The sequence below is a fragment of the Denticeps clupeoides genome, chromosome 3, assembly GCF_900700375.1.
Source record: "Denticeps clupeoides chromosome 3, fDenClu1.1, whole genome shotgun sequence".
NCBI classification, from domain to species: Eukaryota; Metazoa; Chordata; class Actinopteri; order Clupeiformes; family Denticipitidae; genus Denticeps; species Denticeps clupeoides.
Window position 1 is genome coordinate 4,730,534 of NC_041709.1, and position 19,308 is coordinate 4,749,841.

Genomic DNA, 19,308 nt, shown 5'->3' on the forward strand with positions numbered 1-19,308 from the left:
TCCCTGGGGTTCGGCTCCGCGGCTGGGTCGCCATCTGGTGGACACAAAGAGGGGAAGTGGGGGCGACATACGGACACATAAACCACGCACACACACACAGACAGAGACAGACAGAAGAGAGGGTCGTCTGGCTCCCTCTCTGGGCTCTCCGGGACCTCCTCAGGGGGCACAGCCAGGATCTCGGGAGGAGCGACCTTCTCGTCGCCCACCAGTGCTGGGTCTTCTTGCCCCGGATCCTGACTGGCACTGGATGTGGTGGAGGGGCAGAGTTCGATCCCTGGCTCAGGCCGATCAAACTCCGCCCTCAGTCTCTGTTGGAAGTCCCGAAAACTCCTGTCTGTCTCTCCCTGCTGCCAGAGGGTTGTGCTCCAGCCCCATGCTGATCCAGTCAGACACGTGAGGATGGTAGTGATCTCGTCTGTGTCTGCTGCCCCACTGAAGGGTCCCGGGACATTTGGGCTGTCCCACACGGGGCTGGGCACGTCGCTGGAGATGGTGGTAGGTGTGTGGTGTGGAGGGGGGTGGACGTCTTCTCCAGCAGGTGTGGACGCTGGTGCTGCGCTGCCATTTCGCTGGGGAACGTCCGGGCAGAGGGTAGGCGGGTCGGCGACTGGAGCAGGAATGGAGGATTCCCTGCGAGGCAGTCCCGGCAGCGCAGTTGCTGGCTGGCGACCTCCCGTCGCCCTCTTCCACCAGCTTTCCTCACACTGCTGGGAGGGACGTGGGTCTCCACGGACCTCGTGACGATCCTGGATGGGCGCAATGGGCGGAGCCATCCCGGCACCGACTGCCCAAACGGCGTCATCCTGGTCGTCGTCCGTGTCAACCTCGTACCCCCGGAAGTCACATGGGTCATCACGGACGCCGCGATGATCTCGGACGCGCACGCTGGGCGGAGCCATCCCGGCACCGACCGCCCACCGAAATTCCACGTCATCATCGCTTTCGTCATCCGTGTCCTCCCACCGGTGACTCCGAGGGTCGTCCACCCTGCGGACATCCTGGACCCATGGCGCGATAAGCTCCCATGGGCAGTACTCTGGCCATTCGGGCTGGAGGCTGCCCACCTCCTCGCTGGAGGAACGCCGCCGTTGTTGTTGCCGCTTCTCACCCCCCTGGAAGTGACGTGGGTCCCCACGGACCTTGCGACGATCGCAGACTGGCGCGATGGGCGGAGCCCAACTCTCGTCTCCCGTGCTCTCGTCGTCGTCCGTGTCGTCCCAGTCCACGGGGAGCCTTGCCAGCAGAGCGCAGAGTTCTTGGCTCGACATGGCGAAGATCGTGGGGGTCGCATCTTCTGCGCTCGCTGCCCACGTCACTTCCTCGCTGCTGCCGACGCCAACGTCCTCGCTCCGCCCACTCACCCGCCGACGTTGTCGCTTCCGGGTTTCGCGGAGTTTCCCGGGGGTGACGTCATCACGCGGCGCCGCGTACCACGGCTTCTCGGGGAGAAAACGCTCCACCAGAACGGGCGGCGCGTCTCTCCCCTGGTGTCCGCGTTCGCCGCGCCGGGCTGCGTCCTTCGCGGCGTTTCTTCTCCTCTGCTTTCCACCTCTGCGCTTTTGGGTGGGTCGCTGGCATTCTGTCACGACTACGGACTTACGGGGGAAGGAAGCGCAGAGGTCTGACATACTGGGAAGGGGGTTTTATTATTATTCATAAACAATAAAGAAACACAAATAAAGACTGGCGCGGTGGCCGAAAACAATTTAACTTAAATTACGAACATAAACTAACCCGTAGGCGTGTGGCGATTGCCAGAACTCAAAACACATAACACTAAACAAGGTCAAGTTCGTGCATAGAGTTCACGAAAATGCCAGCGACCCCGAACGGGCGGAAACTTCCGGCATTTATGGGGTGGCAGGATTAAATTCCGGTGTGGAGCCCAGCTGCAGGCAATCCTGACACATAAACTGTGTTTTCAACCTTAGTAATACATTTTTAAAGTTTTTTTTCATGACATTATTAATATAATGGGCTAGACTTCTAGATTCTAAAAAGATTCAGGAGTTGTCTGGTGTTTTTTTTTTTTTTTATACTTTTGTACTGTTCCATACCGTACCATATTTATTCATAAAGCACTTTAACACAACAAAAGAGCTGACCAAAGTGCTGTACATTAAAATAAAAAATAAGTTAAATTACCTGGAGTAAAACAGGCATGGACAAAAAGTTCATTAAAAATTAAGAACAAAAGAAAAACAGTATAAAATAAAACATGCAGTTAAGAGTTAAGAAAGGACTGCATAAGAAACCACATAAACACGGCATACAAACACCGTCCAAGAACCACGTCACACTGGGTTAAAAGCCAGGGCGTAAAAGTGAGTTTTTAAACGCAGTGACTGGCGGGCCAAACTGACAGATAGTTCAATGAAAGGCTAAGCAACAGAGGTGAAAATAAGAAATCATCTAGTTACCCATGATCACTTTGTAATACAGTGAAAGACAGTAACACAATCACAGATATTGAAGAGACTCCACACAGCCTTGACAGTGTTTGTTCTTAATTTGTACCAAGCAATTAATGGGATGGAGTCCAGCCTCTCAGTGACCTGAATAAATGTTTTTTGGCGATGCATGAGTGGACTGGAAACTAAATTCTGTCAAACACGTTAGCCTTAAACTAAATTCAATTGACTGAGTGCTGCACTTTCTACAGACATTTTTTACAGAATCTGCATTTAGCAGCTTTCGGCTGGTATGCAAAATTCATCTAGCATTTTAAGCATTCTGACCCTGTTTCAGCTAATTCAAAAACAGAACTTTAGGCATTTCTCACCGCAGCAAACTCCATATCAATTATAAAGTGCATCTCAGCACTACTACAGCAGACAGGCAGCAGCTCACAGCCTCAGAGTGAGTGGAGGAAAGCTTTGGAGGTCTTTAAATATTCTGGAAATTTTAACAGTTTAAAAGTTTGTCACAGTTTTAAAAAATAATAAAAGAAGCAAAGTTTTGGGGAGCAGAATGGACATAAAGGGAAGTGGCAATGAAATTTACCCCAAGTTGTAATACAAAAAAAAGAAAATGCAGTCAATCCATTCAAGTCTGGGTAGAGTTTCACCTAAAGCAATTACACGAGTTCAACAAGCTGAACAGTGTTGAAATTTAATTGTCATTGTGAAACACTGCAGCACAGCACACGGTGACACAAAAAAATGTGTCCTCTGCTTTTAACCATCACCCTTGGTGAGCAGCCATGACAGGTGCCATGCTCAGTGGCATCTTGGCGGTTCAGGATTCGAACTGACAACCTTCCTTAACCGCTAGGCTACCACTTCCCCAATACTTAAGCATTAAATTAATGTTAAGCATTAAGTCACAAAAAAACAAAATGAGAGTGAGAAAATATAGATTTTAAGATTTCAAAATACAGTTTACTATCTCACTGTGAGAATAAATTCAATAAACTGTTGCTTTATTTTACCATGTGGGTGGTGACTGATCCTATTGGCAATCCATGGATCATGCTAAAAACTTTCTGTATACCCTTTGATCGATCTTAAAAACTTTCCCCTTGGAACACCAACAAACAGACCTGACTAAATGTGTGAATTTCAGGCTGCTGCATTAATCATAATTTATTCAGTATGGAATATTAAGGAGGAGGATACAGCCATTTCCCACCATATTCATAATGCAATGCAGTTAAAGTTATCCATGTATAATCTTATGCTGATACCTTGAGGACAGAGAATTACAGTTCCATACAGTGACCAAAAGTCTCTTGTGGTGGTCCTCACCACTTGTGGCACTGAAATAAATGAAAAAGAATAATAAGTCACCACCATGATATACTATTTGACAGAAAAACATTACAAACCACAGTGCTGGATTACGAGTTAGCCACCTCAAAAATGCCTTGTCATGAGATATCACACCATATCGTGTCCAGGATATTTTTAATCAATGCTATCAACTGACTGAACAATTGTTTTTGGCATTTTAAATGTCATTGTATATGGCCTTTTGACCATTTCTCCATGGATGGCACTTTGTCTGCAAACATAATGAGTTATGAGGCCATGACCAGGCTATTGGGGCATGTGATTAGTGGAGCGTGAGCAGCAGACAGACAGAGAAGGACCCAGACTCAGCACCCCATCATATCATCTCCCACAACGACCATTCTGCCACTAGAACATTCAGTGTCCAAACAAATAGCTCCTTAATTCGCAGACAGGGCAAGAAAAATAAATAACCCTTCAAGCCTTATCCAGACAACAAGAAATGCTGTCTATGAAGCAGATGATGCCATAGTCATTGAAAAAATACAATCTGGAGGCTCTTTTCTGTGGTGCTTTGTTTTTTGGTGCAGATTTTGATGACCTTTGTATGCTGACCATCTACCAAATCTAACATAAATGATAATACATGTATGTGAGAGCTTACAGCATTAACGTCTCCTGGTACACAGGGTTTTTACAGTCAGCCACGATTCTGGTCGTCGGGCGGTTGGCTGAATTGCTGTCTGGCACCATACCCACCTGTGAGAAGACACTTCTCAAGTAACTAGAGATCTGAACATCAGGTTAAGACCAGTCTACTACAGATATAGTGACAGAAGACCCCCAGGCACAAAACTAAAGATTTATAATTACATATACATGGACTTGCAGGGAGACAGTGAAAGAGACATACAGCTACTGCCCATGTCAACAGGAATCTGCCAAGAAGGATGCATGAGAGACAGAAAGAATAAATATCAGAGAGCAGTAGCATCTAGCAAGAAGCCCACCAGAAGCCGTGCTCTGAAGGACCAGTGCAGAATGTTAAGGAGACAAGTTCATTAGCCCTTTCAGGTTCAAAGTGGCTGCAAAGTTCTTGGATAAATAGCATGAGATTAGGTAATCATTCCAGTGATGAATTCTGAGACCAAGTTCTACATGCCATGAAAATGTTCATTTCCAAATGTGCATTACCATAATCAGAGTATTTTTAATGTATTTCGAATACCTTCGAAAACCGCAGTCTAGTAATAGAGCATTAACTGCATTATATCCAATTTCCTTGCTAATGAAACTGGACGTGTATTTTGCCAAATTAGCATTTCATTTGTGGCTGAAATCCCTCGATTTTCATTCAGACTCCCTCCTGGATTAAGTTTAAAATGTGCATTAGAGTGTTATAAAAATGCCTTATTACAGATTTTAAAAACAAATTACCTTGACATAAGAGTCACATGTTTCTCTTTCCGGTCCCATGAGCCCCTTTGCTTCTAAAACTGAAGCATCAAAAAAAGGAAAAAAGCAAAAGACTGGAAAACATCAGAACAATTAAAAAGACTGCTGACAGAATTTATATGACATGAAATAAAGCCTTAATGCACTTAATCAGTGGAGACAGTGGAACAAGGATAATACCGGGAATACAATGTCAGGGTATGAATCAGAACGGACAACGTTTTGCTTCATACTGGCTAAGACAAGAATGCAAACTGTACCAAATAAATATAACCTTCAACCCAATGACGCATAGCTGAAATAAGATTTTCTATGAGACGATTCCAACCCATTATTAAGAGTAATTTAATTTGGCCGACAAAGATTATGTCTGTTGTGTAGCATTCTGGGTAATTTTGTAAAGAAGGGTAGCCTGTGGACAGAGAGGGGGTAATTTTGCACAGAAAATTGTCCATCCCTTTGCCTGTGCCATTTTATTATTTAAATTATTTAAATAATTCAGGCACAACTTTGATGAGCGGGGATGTTTCAGTTTGCAAAAAACGCACTGATTAAATCAGAGTGAAGTCCTAAATGAGTCCTAAATTTTTAAAAAGTTCTGTTTCGTTTAGAAAGCAACCTGACACCTGACAACATCCTAACCATTCAAAATAGTTATTCTTTACAATTCAGAAAAATTGGGTGTCTGGTTCAATTTGAGAGCTTCATCACACGGGAATTTATTTGGGTTAAGAGGCACCTTAAGGCATTACAGGGTGTAATTTGTTCACTGGGAAGGATAATTGTAGTATTTACTGTGAACAGCAAGACGTCCATCCTTTGGTCTGACTGACAATTTCAGCTGCCCTACAGTCAAAGAAAGAAGCAAGAACAAAAATAAAAACATATGTTTTAGTCATAAATGGGACATGTTTTATTTGCCATATCACATAACACAATCAGCTTCACCACCAGTTCTTAATCCCCTCATCCAGGTCAGGGTTGTTTGCTAGTAACCTGGTAGTAGGAACCTAGTGACCCCACTAACCACATCTGCTGGCAAAACAAATGGGGAGATGCATTTTCTTATTACAATTATGAATGGTGAACTATGAGTGCTGAACGTGCCGAAAAGGTCCCCTTTTTTGTTGAAGAGAAGCTGTTACACAATGCATAAGGGTGGTAGTAGCCTAGTGGATAACACACTCGCATATGAACCAGAAGACCCAGGTTCAAATCCCACCTACTACTGTTGTGTCCCTGAGCAAGACACTTAACCCTGAGTGTCTCCAGGAGGAGACTGTCCCTGTAACTAGTGATTGTAAGTAGCGCTGGATAAGGGCGTCTGATAAATGGCATTAATGTAATTGCATGCACGAGAGTGGCCAGATCATAATTCCGATATTTGTTTGGTGTGCTGTGTTGTGTTCAGGATGATATAGGGCAGCACTATCCACTGAATTCTGAAACACACGGCACATTTGTCTTGATAAAATAAAAAAGATATATATTATTATATATATTGAATTGTCACAGCCAATACACCTCCAGCCCACCAGAGAGCACCAGACCAGCCAGGGAGAAGGCGACTCGGAAACAGAAATGAGTTGAATTTATTTCCAGAGACGTTAGCCTTATTTACCCACGCCCAGCTGATTAGAATCCACGACCACGACCTTTGCCTGTCCCTGACCTCCAGCCTTGCCTGCCCCCTTTGTTACGCCAACCTCCTGACGGATTCTACATCGTGACCACAACCCTGTAAGAATGGACATCGCAGGAGCCTGTTTTTGCATTGCATAACAGATGTCTGCAGGGGGAAGTGTGACATTCCTGTGTCGATGGTTGAGGGTGAAGATTCGACACCCCGGTTTTTACATGTCTTTTGTCCGACATCAACGTGCGAAGTATCAGCCGTCAGGACCGCCCACCCTCTTTGTCTTCACCAAATGGGAGGCACCGGGGGCGTGACATCAGAAACAACAGGTTCTGATTGGTCAGTGACAACTTCCTGTAGGCCAGTGGCAACTTCCTGTAGGCCAGGGGTATAAAAGCCTGCGCACATGGGGAAAATGGGCCTCGGAGCTATCTTGCTCAGGGGGGTTTTCCCTCAGAAGCCGGAAGGCTTCTGGGACTTTTATCTTCCCTTCTCTTTCTCTTCTCCCTCTTTACTCTTTCTTCTCATGTTTACTTTCTCTGTAACCTTGGTACCTTTTTACATTCAATATTCACATGTAACTACAATAATTATTTACCGGTGTTAATAAATTAGAAACTGTTCATTTTTAACCTCTGTTGTGCCATGCCTCTTTCTGCCAGGTAACATCAAATTGGAGTGGTTGAATACAGTGCTTTGTGTGGAGGGAGAAAGAGTTTTTTCTACACACTCTATTCTCTTCTCCCACACCACATGGTCTTCATGCGGTTTTTACAAATATTTGTAAAAAGCCACACATGAAGACCATGTGGTGTTGGAGAAGAGAATAGAGTGTGTAGAAAAAACTCTTTCTCCCTCCACACAAAGCACTGTATTCAACCACTCCAATTTGATGTTACCTGGCAGAAAGAGGCATGGCACAACAGAGGTTAAAAATGAACAGTTTCTAATTTATTAACACCGGTAAATAATTATTGTAGTTACATGTGAATATTGAATGTAAAAAGGTACCAAGGTTACAGAGAAAGTAAACATGAGAAGAAAGAGTAAAGAGGGAGAAGAGAAAGAGAAGGGAAGATAAAAGTCCCAGAAGCCTTCCGGCTTCTGAGGGAAAACCCCCCTGAGCAAGATAGCTCCGAGGCCCATTTTCCACATGTGCGCAGGCTTTTATACCCCTGGCCTACAGGAAGTTGTCACTGGCCTACAGGAAGTTGTCACTGGCCTACAGGAAGTTGCCACTGGCCTACAGGAAGTTGTCACTGACCAATCAGAACCTGTTGTTTCTGATGTCACGCCCCCGGTGCCTCCCATTTGGTGAAGACAAAGAGGGTGGGCGGTCCTGACGGCTGATACTTCGCACGTTGATGTCGGACAAAAGACATGTAAAAACCGGGGTGTCGAATCTTCACCCTCAACCATCGACACAGGAATGTCACACTTCCCCCTGCAGACATCTGTTATGCAATGCAAAAACAGGCTCCTGCGATGTCCATTCTTACAACCCTCGCCTGCCATTGACATTGAGTTTGCCTGCCCCTTTTGCCAAGATGATCTCCCATGTTACCCCACCTTCCTGCCACCCGCGACGTCCTCCACATTAGCCTCCTCCCCGCCACATTTACTAGTCCAAATTACTGATTTGGTGGGTTGTAAATGACAACATTTGACTCACATTATGTTTAATATCGTTGCAGACCATTTCTTCAATGTAATGCAATGTGATGCAAAGTAAAAGTCAGAAATTAAGGGAATTTGCATGATCAACAAAATAATGTATTATTCACATTTTGTGATTTTTGATAGTGATTTGGATGTGATTTAAAACTTTATGTGAACATGTTCTTAAAAAGTTTATGAATGTCATACTGTAGGCTTTGTGTATTTGCTTAAGAAAAGTGAATAAATCTCAGTGAAGAGAGATGCCTGGTCCACTGCTTGTTTGGCCCACTGCTTTTTGGATTAAGGCCTGAAGCATTCTGATTGCCACTTTTAAGAAGAAGGTGAAAACCCTCTTATTCCAAAAATATTACAGATAAATTTAACACATACACATGCATACACATTTAACAAACAAATACAAAATGTATAAATACATTATAATTTTTCTTAGTCTAGCACCCAACACTCTCCGAGCATGTTCTTCAATGACAAGTCTAAGCCTTATCAGGGCTCTTAGTTTGTATACTTGATATTCTATAGAAATCGAACGAGAATTGCTGGTGTCTTCCCATTGTAAGTCGCTTTGGATAAAAGCGTCTGCCAAATAAAGTAAAGTAAAGTAAAGTAAAGTAAAGTAAAGATTGCAGTCCACTGTTCAGTCAATAGGAAAACCCTCCATCTGGGCCGTGGGGATTGAGCCAGTGCACTGTAGGTGAACCCTGGCACCAACCAACGGGACAATGGGCATCTATTGGCTCCAGGCGTCCGGGAGCCCTCACTCAGTCTGCCTGGACAATTAGTGTGTCCCTGTCTCACCGAGTGTGAACAGTCCAGCAGACTGTAGAACATTTGTCTGACTAATTAACAAAAGTATGATAAATAAATTAAATAACCATGATTTACTTAAGTTAAAACTTGTTCATTCTGTGTCCATATAAAGCTTGTTAGGCAAATATTTATTGAGCATAAGTTCCAAATGATCTTTTGGAACCTTACAAATATGATCACCCCTCTGAAACATATGACCTTAAATCAGTTGACAGCCACAAGCTTGAGATTGCTGACCTCTAACCAAAAGTTCCCTGCTATCTAGAGCACTCAGTTTTCCCCACTGTCAGCAGTCTGGTAATAGCGTTTCCCTGCTTCATTGGAATTGTAATTAAAAAATAATTACTAATGACAAAATTCTGAAATAATTATAAAAAAAATCTATAGGTACCTGATTACATTTTTTTATTTCTACTGTAAAAACAAATAACCACTGCAAAAACTACACCTGGACATGCATGACAGTTTAATACAATTGAGTATATATGTACACATCCTGAGCATCTGCACAATGTGCAACAACTGTTAAATTAAATTTAATGCAGCTCAGAGAGGCCATGGGCACCAGTCTCATTTAGTTTTCAGCTTTTCAACATGGACACATTTGACACAGACGAGAATTATGCTTGAACAAAGGAGCAGCTTAGAGTTCTTCTGATGACATACCTTCTAAATTCAATGAAAGATTTGGTCCACAAAGCAGACATTTTTCTGTGCATTTTTGAGCTGACTGCACATCAGTAGCTATTGCAGAGGCTGTTGTAATTTTTCTTTAAAGAATGACGCTTGACAGCCCTCTATGGCCTGACATCAGCAACTTTTTTTGGATTTTTTTCTGTCCTCATCTCCATCTGGCTACACCGGCTTACTAATTGGTGTAGTTCTGTATGTATGAAAAAGTTGGTGTGAGCAGGCACAAAAGCTCGCCAGTAAGTACACACGATCTTAGGACCACCCCATCTTCCAGCAGCCTGTCCGAGCAATCCACCCAGCAATGTTCATCTTTGAGATGTTCAGCAATTTCCTAACAGGCCTCATCAGAAGCAAGAAGTAAAAGCCACTGAAAGCCATTTCATCCTGCAGCAGATTCAGAATGACTTTCAGTTTCTATTTACGTTTCAAAAAAGGCAGTGGAGATGCAGCTCTCAAGAAACCTCCCTGAAGTCTAAAATATTTAACATATTAGATCATTGATTCTCTGCATGGCATTAACTGTAGAACCTATGAAAGAAAAATCTCATTGAAATTCAACATGATGTCGTATTGGTCGAATAAATGCACTTAAAAAAACTTTCGGTGAGTGACGAGTGGGTGGTAGTAGCCTAGTGAACCACAAGACCCAGGTTCAAATCCCACTTACTACCATTGTGTCCCTGAACAAGACACTTAACCCTAAGTTGCTCCAGGGGGGGACTGTCCCTGTAACTACTGATTGTAAGTCACTCTGGATAAGGGAGTCTGTAAATGCTGTAAATGTAATTTCTGATAAATTCTGTAATTGACAAATCATTAGAAACATAAACGTGTCCACGTTAATGCTGCAGCCACTCTTGGTGGATACATGCACTCTTTTAATGGGTCCTGATCACTCATGCCTAATGAGCATCAACTGGGAGCGGTCAGCACCCGCTGTGTGTCACTTTCAAAATCCAAGGCTGATCCTGTCACACAAGCTGCAATATCTCAAAATGCTGTGCAATTACAGATCACGCAAGGGACAGCAAACCGCAAGTTTGCAGAGTGCCAATTCAAAGATTAAAGCAAACCAGCGTCTTGTGAGATTATTTTAGGTTGCAGCCTTCCCAGTCACACCCTTAATATTGAGAGTGCAACAACAAACACATGATTTGTCAGCAGGCATTTAGCCATAGCTAAACAGAAGGTTAAATGTGATTAAGAAAGGCATTAGCACATTGGACAATCAGACCCCTCTCAGTTTAGGGCAAAGAGGGCAAAGGCTTTAAGGATTTTAAGCTTTCACCAGTCCTTTGTAGGTTATATTTAAAGACAACATGAGGTTTTTAGGCTGAATATAGTGCAGACAAAATGACCGCATCCACATTTAATTGTTTGAGAAATTGTTTGCTGGAAAATCACATTATCTGTTGCTTTTATGTGCAGACGGATGACATATTGTATTAGTAAGGTGTCGTTTCACAACAAGCTTCCATGCACACATCTACCAGTTCTAATCGAATTTCTTCTTCTTCTTCTTCTTGAAACCATTCTTAACCATTGTTTGTTGATCTTCTTTGAAGAACATTTTCAACCAATCACGCCTGCACACACACGTCAGTCTAAGACATCCCATACATGTGGCGTTGAGATGTAGTAACTTTAGTCCACATGAGTTACACCATTTTCATTCTCCTTAACCATTCAGTGCATGGATCATGCAGAAAGAGGCCACTTCACTGTTGATGGTGTAAAAATATAAATGACCTTGAAAGGGACAAGTGGGCTCAAACAATGGCAGCAAACTTTCTGCCACCAAAACCTTAGCTGATTTCTAGCGCTGTGCTCTTGGTGAACGGTATAGCCGCTGGTTAGCGTTAAGATTATGGGTAAGCAAATCACCTATGCAAATTGATTATAATGTTTTTTCACTTCTTGCACTATGAAAAGTGTATTAATATGCATCCTTACTGTAATATTATGATCTCTTTTATTTCATCATCAACTCGGTATATACACTTTTATTTTATTTCAATGAGTGCAGCCTCCATATAAATCCCCTCTCCCCAAACTCTCATTCACATCAGTTATTGATGAGTGTATCGTTTGAAGCCTTATGTATCCCACTCTAATGCACACATGAATGATTAAACATTTGTGAAATGTAGTGCCACTAATTACCCTTCTAGATTACCTCACAGGACACCTGAGCTAAACATTCCTGCAAGGCCACAGATAGACACGCTGCATTTCCTACTGGAGGCAGAGCAACTGTCCTCTGCTTATCTTACCACTGCCTTAAACCTGACGGTTGATATTGGTGCCCAGGAACCCTAGAGCAAAGCACACAATGCAGAGACTGGCCCTTATTGATGCATTCAATAATTCAGCTGGAGTCGGGGAGCATAGACACCATAAATGATATAAGGCACTGGATTATTTCCAGGCGAAATTTTCTTCAATGACATACACTTGATCAGATGGGTTTGAAACACTGTTATTACAGAATTTAAATCCAGCTATAGAATGATTGGCCTATAACCATACAGAAAGGTTGGCTATTCAGACAATGGCTTATAAGAGGCAGTGATGAGGCTAAATCATAAACTTACCAAATGTCTGTAGAAATAAAGTAGACTCTGGAGAAGACTGGTTGCCGGTGGATACCCTGTGCACACTGGGCCAGGCCATTACAGAGTGGGCTGAATGTTGTGAGGAGGAAGCTCAGCTCAGAGAAGCACAGAAACCTGACTCGACACCTAGCAACTCCAACAGCAAACAAAGAGAGAAGGTGGGGAGACAGATGGGAACAAAGACACAAGCAGGCAATAAACCGCGTTAGAGATTAAATCTCCAATAAAAGAGGAAAGCACCTATATGCAGAAGGGGGGATTGACACATTTTTTCTCCACAATACAAACTTCTCCATTTGATCAGAAATGGGATAGTTCAACATCATAATTAACAACATTTATTATGCTGTGTCTCTCTGAAGAAATGTACATGTCAAACACATTGTCAAGCAGCCATGAATTAAATTTTGTGTTAATTTAGTCTAGATTTAATTTAAAAGATTGATGTGTGAAACTGGTCCAGTGACCTAGAATGGCCTGCACCGTAGCCACGACAGCTGGGACTGCGGGCTTTAATCCTTATTGCCATGCGGCTCTAGTAGTGTCAACAAATGAGCGGTGCATTTAATGCGAGTGCAGAGATTTGAGATTTGGCAGCCAATCACAAACACAACGGATATATGATTTTAAAATACATTTACAGTGTGGCGCTACAGACTGGGATTTGGGATTTGGGATTGTGAACAGGAAGCCATACCAGCCGGCAGGTCTAATGTCCCACAGCAAAAACGGTAGCTGGGGAGACAAGTTATAACCTCCCTCTCATCTCATCACAAGCTAAGCATGCTGGCACGTTATTCCTGGAGGAGGAGCCACCTTCCCGCACAATGACACTGTGGCCCTGTTTCCTCGAGCAGGGCGGAGGTCAGTGTTGTCTCTGACTGGTGCCAAATCCTTCCAAATGATTCCTGTGCTTATTATGCCTCAGCGTGTCATTGTTCATTCGGAAGGATGTAAAAACGGACATTCATTACCTTATAAGTTAGTATTAATAATGATACATAACACATAGCAGGGTAATAATAAACACCCATGTAGGAGCAGTATTAGAGTCAGAAACTTTAATTACTCCAGTTTTTGTATTCAGAGGACACAGACCTCAGTCGGTCTCTCAAGTCTATACACACACGCAAAAAAACACACACAGCACAGATTCCGTCTATCTTCTGCAAAGGCACACAGCAGTCCAGAGGGACATTGTGGAGAATCACAGGCATGTCTGGCTGCTCTGTAGCTCAGTCGGCTGCTACCCCCACAAAACACAGTAGCAGTCCTCCTTCTTCGTGTTTCTTTTTACTTCATCTATCTCCTTCTGCTACACTTTTTTTTTGTACAACATCAGATTTGCAGCAGCCTTAAAACACATTCATATTTATTATGGAAGCTTTTTAAGTACAATCACAAATGCCAAACCAAATTGCTTGAACAACAATCATATAATCAATAAATTTGTTGTCGCTCATCATAAACAGTTCAAAGTAATAATAAACAGTTGAGCATTGAGTCTGGTTATAATTGTTCAAGATTTATAGTTCAAGATGGCGCCGGTGAGGTCGGCTGCCGTCTTTTAAGTTTTTCAGAAGCATTTCATTGCATATCATACTGTGTATGACTGTGTTCAAATTTGAATTTGAAATGCATTTGAATTTCAGTGAGTGATTTGTGATATTTCTTGTGTCAATCTTAATTTTTGAGCAGTAGCATTCCAGAATAAATATATTTTACATTACCGTTACCCTATATTTTCACAAATCTTCTTGCTTGCATGAAAGAGGTTCTGGTAGTACTGTTCTGATTGAAGTGAGCCATGTGTGATGGTTTTTACAGGTCTATAGTCACTGCTTGAGAAAGAGGGGTAACTTGACGTTACCGATAACCAAAAACTTTTTATGAAGGTAGCATGTTTAAACTGATATAAATAAAATGTTAACATATATGAGCTCAATGAACCAATCCAAGCATACTTTAATATTCTGTAGTGCTAAATCCACCATCACCAGATGGGAAATTAAATTCAGGCTTTCCAGAAACATGATTGGATAAAATCATTTCAGCACCGAGATAAGCACTATAGGTTTATGATCAGACAAATTCATCACATCATCTGACATGGTGGTGTGCGTCTGACATGATTAAATAATCCTATATCAAAGGATATCTTGAATATTTGAATTGAATTTAGTGATAAAACATTCTGTGTAACAAGAATGGTTGGCTACATTTGAGCAATGGGGTCATAATGAGTCATTTGATAAACTTACATCAAAAAGACCTAAGGGGAACTGTGTTGTGTTACAGAACAGGGAAAAACTGATTAAACAGGAAAAAGCATAATACATCATGTGCACTGGTAGTTCTTGCCCATGAACTTCCTTTCCCTTTTGTTCTGTAACCTACTGTGGTTCTAGTATGAAAACCCCTTCACTAAATCTGCATTTATTCAACATTGCTCACAAAAGCTCACATAAATAAGGGATCAGTGAGTCAACATGGAGGAAAATGAAAAAAAGAGACAAAAACAAATGTGACAGTGCTGTGTCCTAGCTACGCTCAACCTCACTGAACCAGAAGTGCAAGATGACATGAGGTGTCCCTGATGTTTGTGACATGTGGCCCGGTCAAGACTGGTTTTGCTCAAGGCTTCCCTTCAATCCATAATTGGATCATTGAAATTATCCAATTAAAGTAGACAGAGAAAAGGGTTATTTTTAGTGGCCTCAGTCCATCTCTCACCGAGACTGAGATGCATGACCTTTAAACTGATTTAGGGTGTCCACTACAAAACTAATTTCAATGTATATTTCAATAAAAGAGTGACATATAAGGATAAAAACAAGCAGAAATGTAATGTATTGTTTGTGCTTTTCTGATCAAGCACTGCAATGCCTGACACTGTAAGAGCAGCAAAGCAGCTTAACAATGAAACAGTTTAACAATAAAATTCTGCACCCATACTGCTGCCATCTTTGATCATAAAACATCTGTGTCTGCAGGTGGAGCCTTCACTGGACCCCCTACAGTTTGCTTATTGACCCCGTATCGGTGCAGAGGACTTCCCATCATCAGGGGGCAGTAGCGGCCTAGCGGTTAAGGAAGTGGCCCTGTAATCAGAAGGTTGCCGGTTCGAATCCCGACCCGCCAAGATGCCACTGAGCAAAGCACCTTCCCCACACACTGCTCCCGGACTATCTAACAAAGTGACCACAGCATGTCCGGCTGGATAACTGCCACTCAGGTAACATCCTAAGCAGAGGCCACTGTCCAATCAACCTTCGTCTTCACCCTCCACACATTGGACTTCATGTACAGATCTCAGTGGTATCACCTGCATAATTCCTCACTCTGCCATTGTAGTCTTTATTAGAGTTGTTCAGGAGGATGAAGACAGGAGGGTGGTGGGCAACTTTGTTGAGTGGTGTGAGCTGAACCACCTACAGCTAAACTTGGGGAGCCTGGTGGAGGTGTCTGAGAGGAGAATGCTAAAAGAGCTTCTCAGTATCATGAACAACCCCTCTCAGCCCATGCACACCTCCTTGATGTACCGTCAGAGCTCACACAGCAAAAGACTCATTGCCATCGGATGTCCTTCTTATCTGTGACAATAAGACTGTATAACTCTTCCTCATTCTGTATGTGATCTTCTCTATCTCTATGTTATTGAATGTTGGTTTTTCATCCATCACAACAAGCTCCCACCTCTCTATTGCATAACACAATGTCACTTCTTCAAATATCTATTACTACTCTTCTGTACTTATTTTCTCCTGTTGCTTTGAGCATGCTTCTATGACAAAGACTGTTTCCCTGTTAATAGTCTTTTAATAATCTTATCTTGTCCAACCTTTCATCATTAGTTTGTTTGTTTGAAAATGTTTAAAGGACTTCCAGTTACTACCTAAACAGCAAGTGAACTAAACTTCGGAGGAGAACAGACCCTAAATGTTTTCGAACAGCGCCCTCGTGTGGTCCAGTCAGCCATCTTTTGGAGCTGCGCATGCGTGTGGCGCCGAGGCGGTGAGTTGGTTGCCAAGACAACACACCTGACAACGTCATTTGTACGCGACTCCTCGAGAGGTTGGCGGGCTGTCATAAGCGTGTAGATTTGCGGTCCAAGATTTTGGTGAGGCTGTTTTGGTGTTTTAAATCTACGTGATAATTCTCTGCTTATAATGCTAAGTTCCTCACATTTTAATGCTTTGCGATATGAAAATCGATGTCGCTTTTTAATGTCCTGTTGCTGTAATGATATAACGACATCATTAAATACATGGTGTAATGATATGATGATATTAATAAAGGTTAAATGTGTTGATTATTTTAACAGAGCCATGGAAGTCCTTCCTGTTCTCGATCCAGAAGACTGGCCACAAGAAAAACAATGGTCAATTTTGAGATTTAAGACCAAGATTTTAACAATTGCTTGTTCAGTTTACCCCTTGGATCGACAGGGTGAAGAGGGAGCTGAGCCAGAAAGCAAGGCTTTCTATTTACCGGTCGATCTATGTCCCAATCCTCACCTATGGTCATGAGCTTTGGGCAATGACCGAAAGAACGAGGGTGGTTCCGTAGGGTGGCCGGGCACAGCCTTAGAGGTAGGGTGATGAGCTTGGACATTCGGGAGGGACTCACAGTAGGACCGCTGCTCCTCCTCCATATTGAGAGGAGCAAAGTTGAGGTGGTTTGGACATCTGGTCAGAAATTATATCTCCAGTCTGGTCTGGGAACGCCTTGGGGTCCTGCCGGAGGAGCTGGTGGAGGTGGCTGGGGAGAGGGCTGTCTGGGATTCCCTACTTGGGATGCTGCCCCCGTGACCCGGATAAGCGGAGGAAGACAAAGACGAAGTTTGCTCCTTGGCCTGCTGGAGTTTCACTGGTGGTTCACTTTTTCTGTGTGTCTCCATAGGTATGTCCTGGTGCCTCGTGGACAGAGCCCCGGAGTTAGTGTGGGTCACACCTGCACATTTCTGTCCACCGGTGAGAAAGGGAAAGGGAACATTTTGATTGTTGGAGGCGCCAATCCGAACGGCAGCTTTACAGGTTGCCAAGTGCTGAGCCTAGGTAAAGATGAACACAAAAATGCTGAGAGTGACTGATGTAAGTGGAGAGGGATATTAAAGATGCGTAAAAAAAACCCGGAAATTACGGTCGCTTTTCTGCATTCCACATGGTTCTATATACCGCATCAACAGAAACAATGAGCCTTTTCCGTTCTTCAGACAGACATGAGTGGGACATTCCTGAATGGGATGGCCTGCTGGCACGATATGAGCACTGTAGCTTCGTGCCAGAGAGCAGCAGAAACACACTGTGGGTGTTTGCAGGCGCCGAGCAGAGCGGCAACCTCAACTGTCTTCAGGTTTTACATGTTGCGGGTGCGTTACACTTTCAGGCATGAATGCATGTAGCTTGCTGCACCTTTATTTTACACGCCATTGACAGCTCAGGGTTTCTTTGGCTAGAGGGGCCATTGACTTCGTTTTATGTTTCCAGATGGCAGTTCCTGGGAGACTGTCAAGGTGAGTGGAGTGCCGCCTTCACCCAGGACGTACCACACTAGTTCAGCTTGTGTGGGGGACAGACTTTTCGTGTTTTCGGGTGGGCATGCTGGAGCCTCACCTGTTGCTGACTCACAGCTTCACGTGTTTGACACAGGTTAGTTGGCATCACTGCCATTTTCCTCTTTTATTTTTTTTCATTTAGATTAAATAATATCATTGATTTTTGCACTGTGCAGTTTCCTCAACGTGGTCTCAGCCAGACACGGAAGGAACTGCTCCCTCTTCCAGGCATGGGCATGTAGTGGTAGCTGTGGGATCCACAATATATATTCATGGCGGCCTGTCAGGAGACAAGTTCCACTCTGATATGTTTTCCATAGACACCGGTACGTTTTGGAGTCATGGAGCTGCGTTGTTAATTTTTTGTCAGACACTAAATCAATGCATTCATTGAATTTTTTTTTCTTTCATCTGCTATCAGCATTTGTGTGTGATATTAGTCAATGATTTGTCTCAGATACCATGAAATGGAAGCAGGTTCAAGCTACTGGAGATGTTCCACCAGGACTGGCCGCTCATGATGCAACAGCTTTAGGAAAGAACATCTACATATTTGGTGGAATGACTCCAGAAAGTGCAACTAATTCCATGTACAAATTTGACACTGGTGAGGCTCAAAATCATTTTTGATAGCCTGAACAGCTAACAATGACTCCAGTTATGTATTCATTACCCCATGCATGTTTTACAGTCATGCAAGTAAATTCCAAATGTTTTTATATTGCATAAGTAATTAGAAACTAATTTAGCATTTTATTTTTGTACAGAGGAGCAGAAATGGACCTTGATTAAATTTGAAGGAGATCTTCCACCAAACAGGCTTGATCATTCCATGTGTATCGTGCCATGGCAGATGAGGAAAGAAGGAAGCGGGCATGGGGACTTGGCACACACCCCCTGTTCAGAAGTGGTAAACCTCTGCTTCATTTTTGGAGGAATGGACACGGGTGGAGTAATATTTAATGACTGCCTTGTTACTGTAGTGTCATAACTATATAAATGCATGTGGCTGCAGTTATTCACTTTGCTAACATTTGTAATACACTGAAATGTCATGGATTTGAGTCACACATTTAATAAAAATATTTATATTAAAAAAAAAAAAAAAAAGACTGAAGTTTTATCAAATGT

General features: G+C 43.0%; 2 protein-coding genes across 5 annotated transcripts in view; one reads left to right on the forward strand and one right to left on the reverse strand.

The window, feature by feature from the left end:
* rgs3a (regulator of G protein signaling 3a) overlaps window positions 1-12,682 on the reverse strand; it is a 118,467-nt gene extending 105,785 nt beyond the window's left edge. For 2 of the 3 annotated variants that reach the window (XM_028970977.1, XM_028970980.1), the window contains exons 1-5: window positions 12,600-12,682; window positions 5,985-6,035; window positions 5,172-5,230; window positions 4,399-4,493; window positions 3,689-3,760 (exon numbers count right to left, since the gene is read on the reverse strand). In XM_028970977.1, the coding sequence (XP_028826810.1) occupies window positions 3,689-3,760; window positions 4,399-4,493; window positions 5,172-5,230; window positions 5,985-6,035; window positions 12,600-12,678 (356 nt within the window). In that variant the 5' untranslated portion in view covers window positions 12,679-12,682. The remainder of the gene's footprint in view (window positions 1-3,688; window positions 3,761-4,398; window positions 4,494-5,171; window positions 5,231-5,984; window positions 6,036-12,599) is intronic. The other variant, XM_028970978.1, reaches the window with a different exon arrangement.
* Window positions 12,683-16,670: 3,988 nt separating this feature from the next.
* Window positions 16,671-19,265, forward strand: rabepk (Rab9 effector protein with kelch motifs). Of its 2 annotated transcripts, XM_028974070.1 has the most exons (8): window positions 16,682-16,740; window positions 16,945-17,001; window positions 17,523-17,677; window positions 17,836-17,991; window positions 18,110-18,271; window positions 18,354-18,503; window positions 18,635-18,784; window positions 18,945-19,265. In XM_028974070.1, exons 2-8 carry the CDS (start codon window positions 16,949-16,951, stop codon window positions 19,166-19,168), a joined length of 1,050 nt encoding a protein of 349 aa, XP_028829903.1. In that variant the 5' UTR covers window positions 16,682-16,740; window positions 16,945-16,948; the 3' UTR covers window positions 19,169-19,265. The 2 variants fall into 2 exon arrangements, with proteins under 2 accessions (XP_028829902.1, XP_028829903.1); XM_028974069.1 differs by having other exon boundaries at window positions 16,671-16,740; window positions 16,945-17,677.
* The last annotated feature ends 43 nt before the right edge of the window (window positions 19,266-19,308 follow it).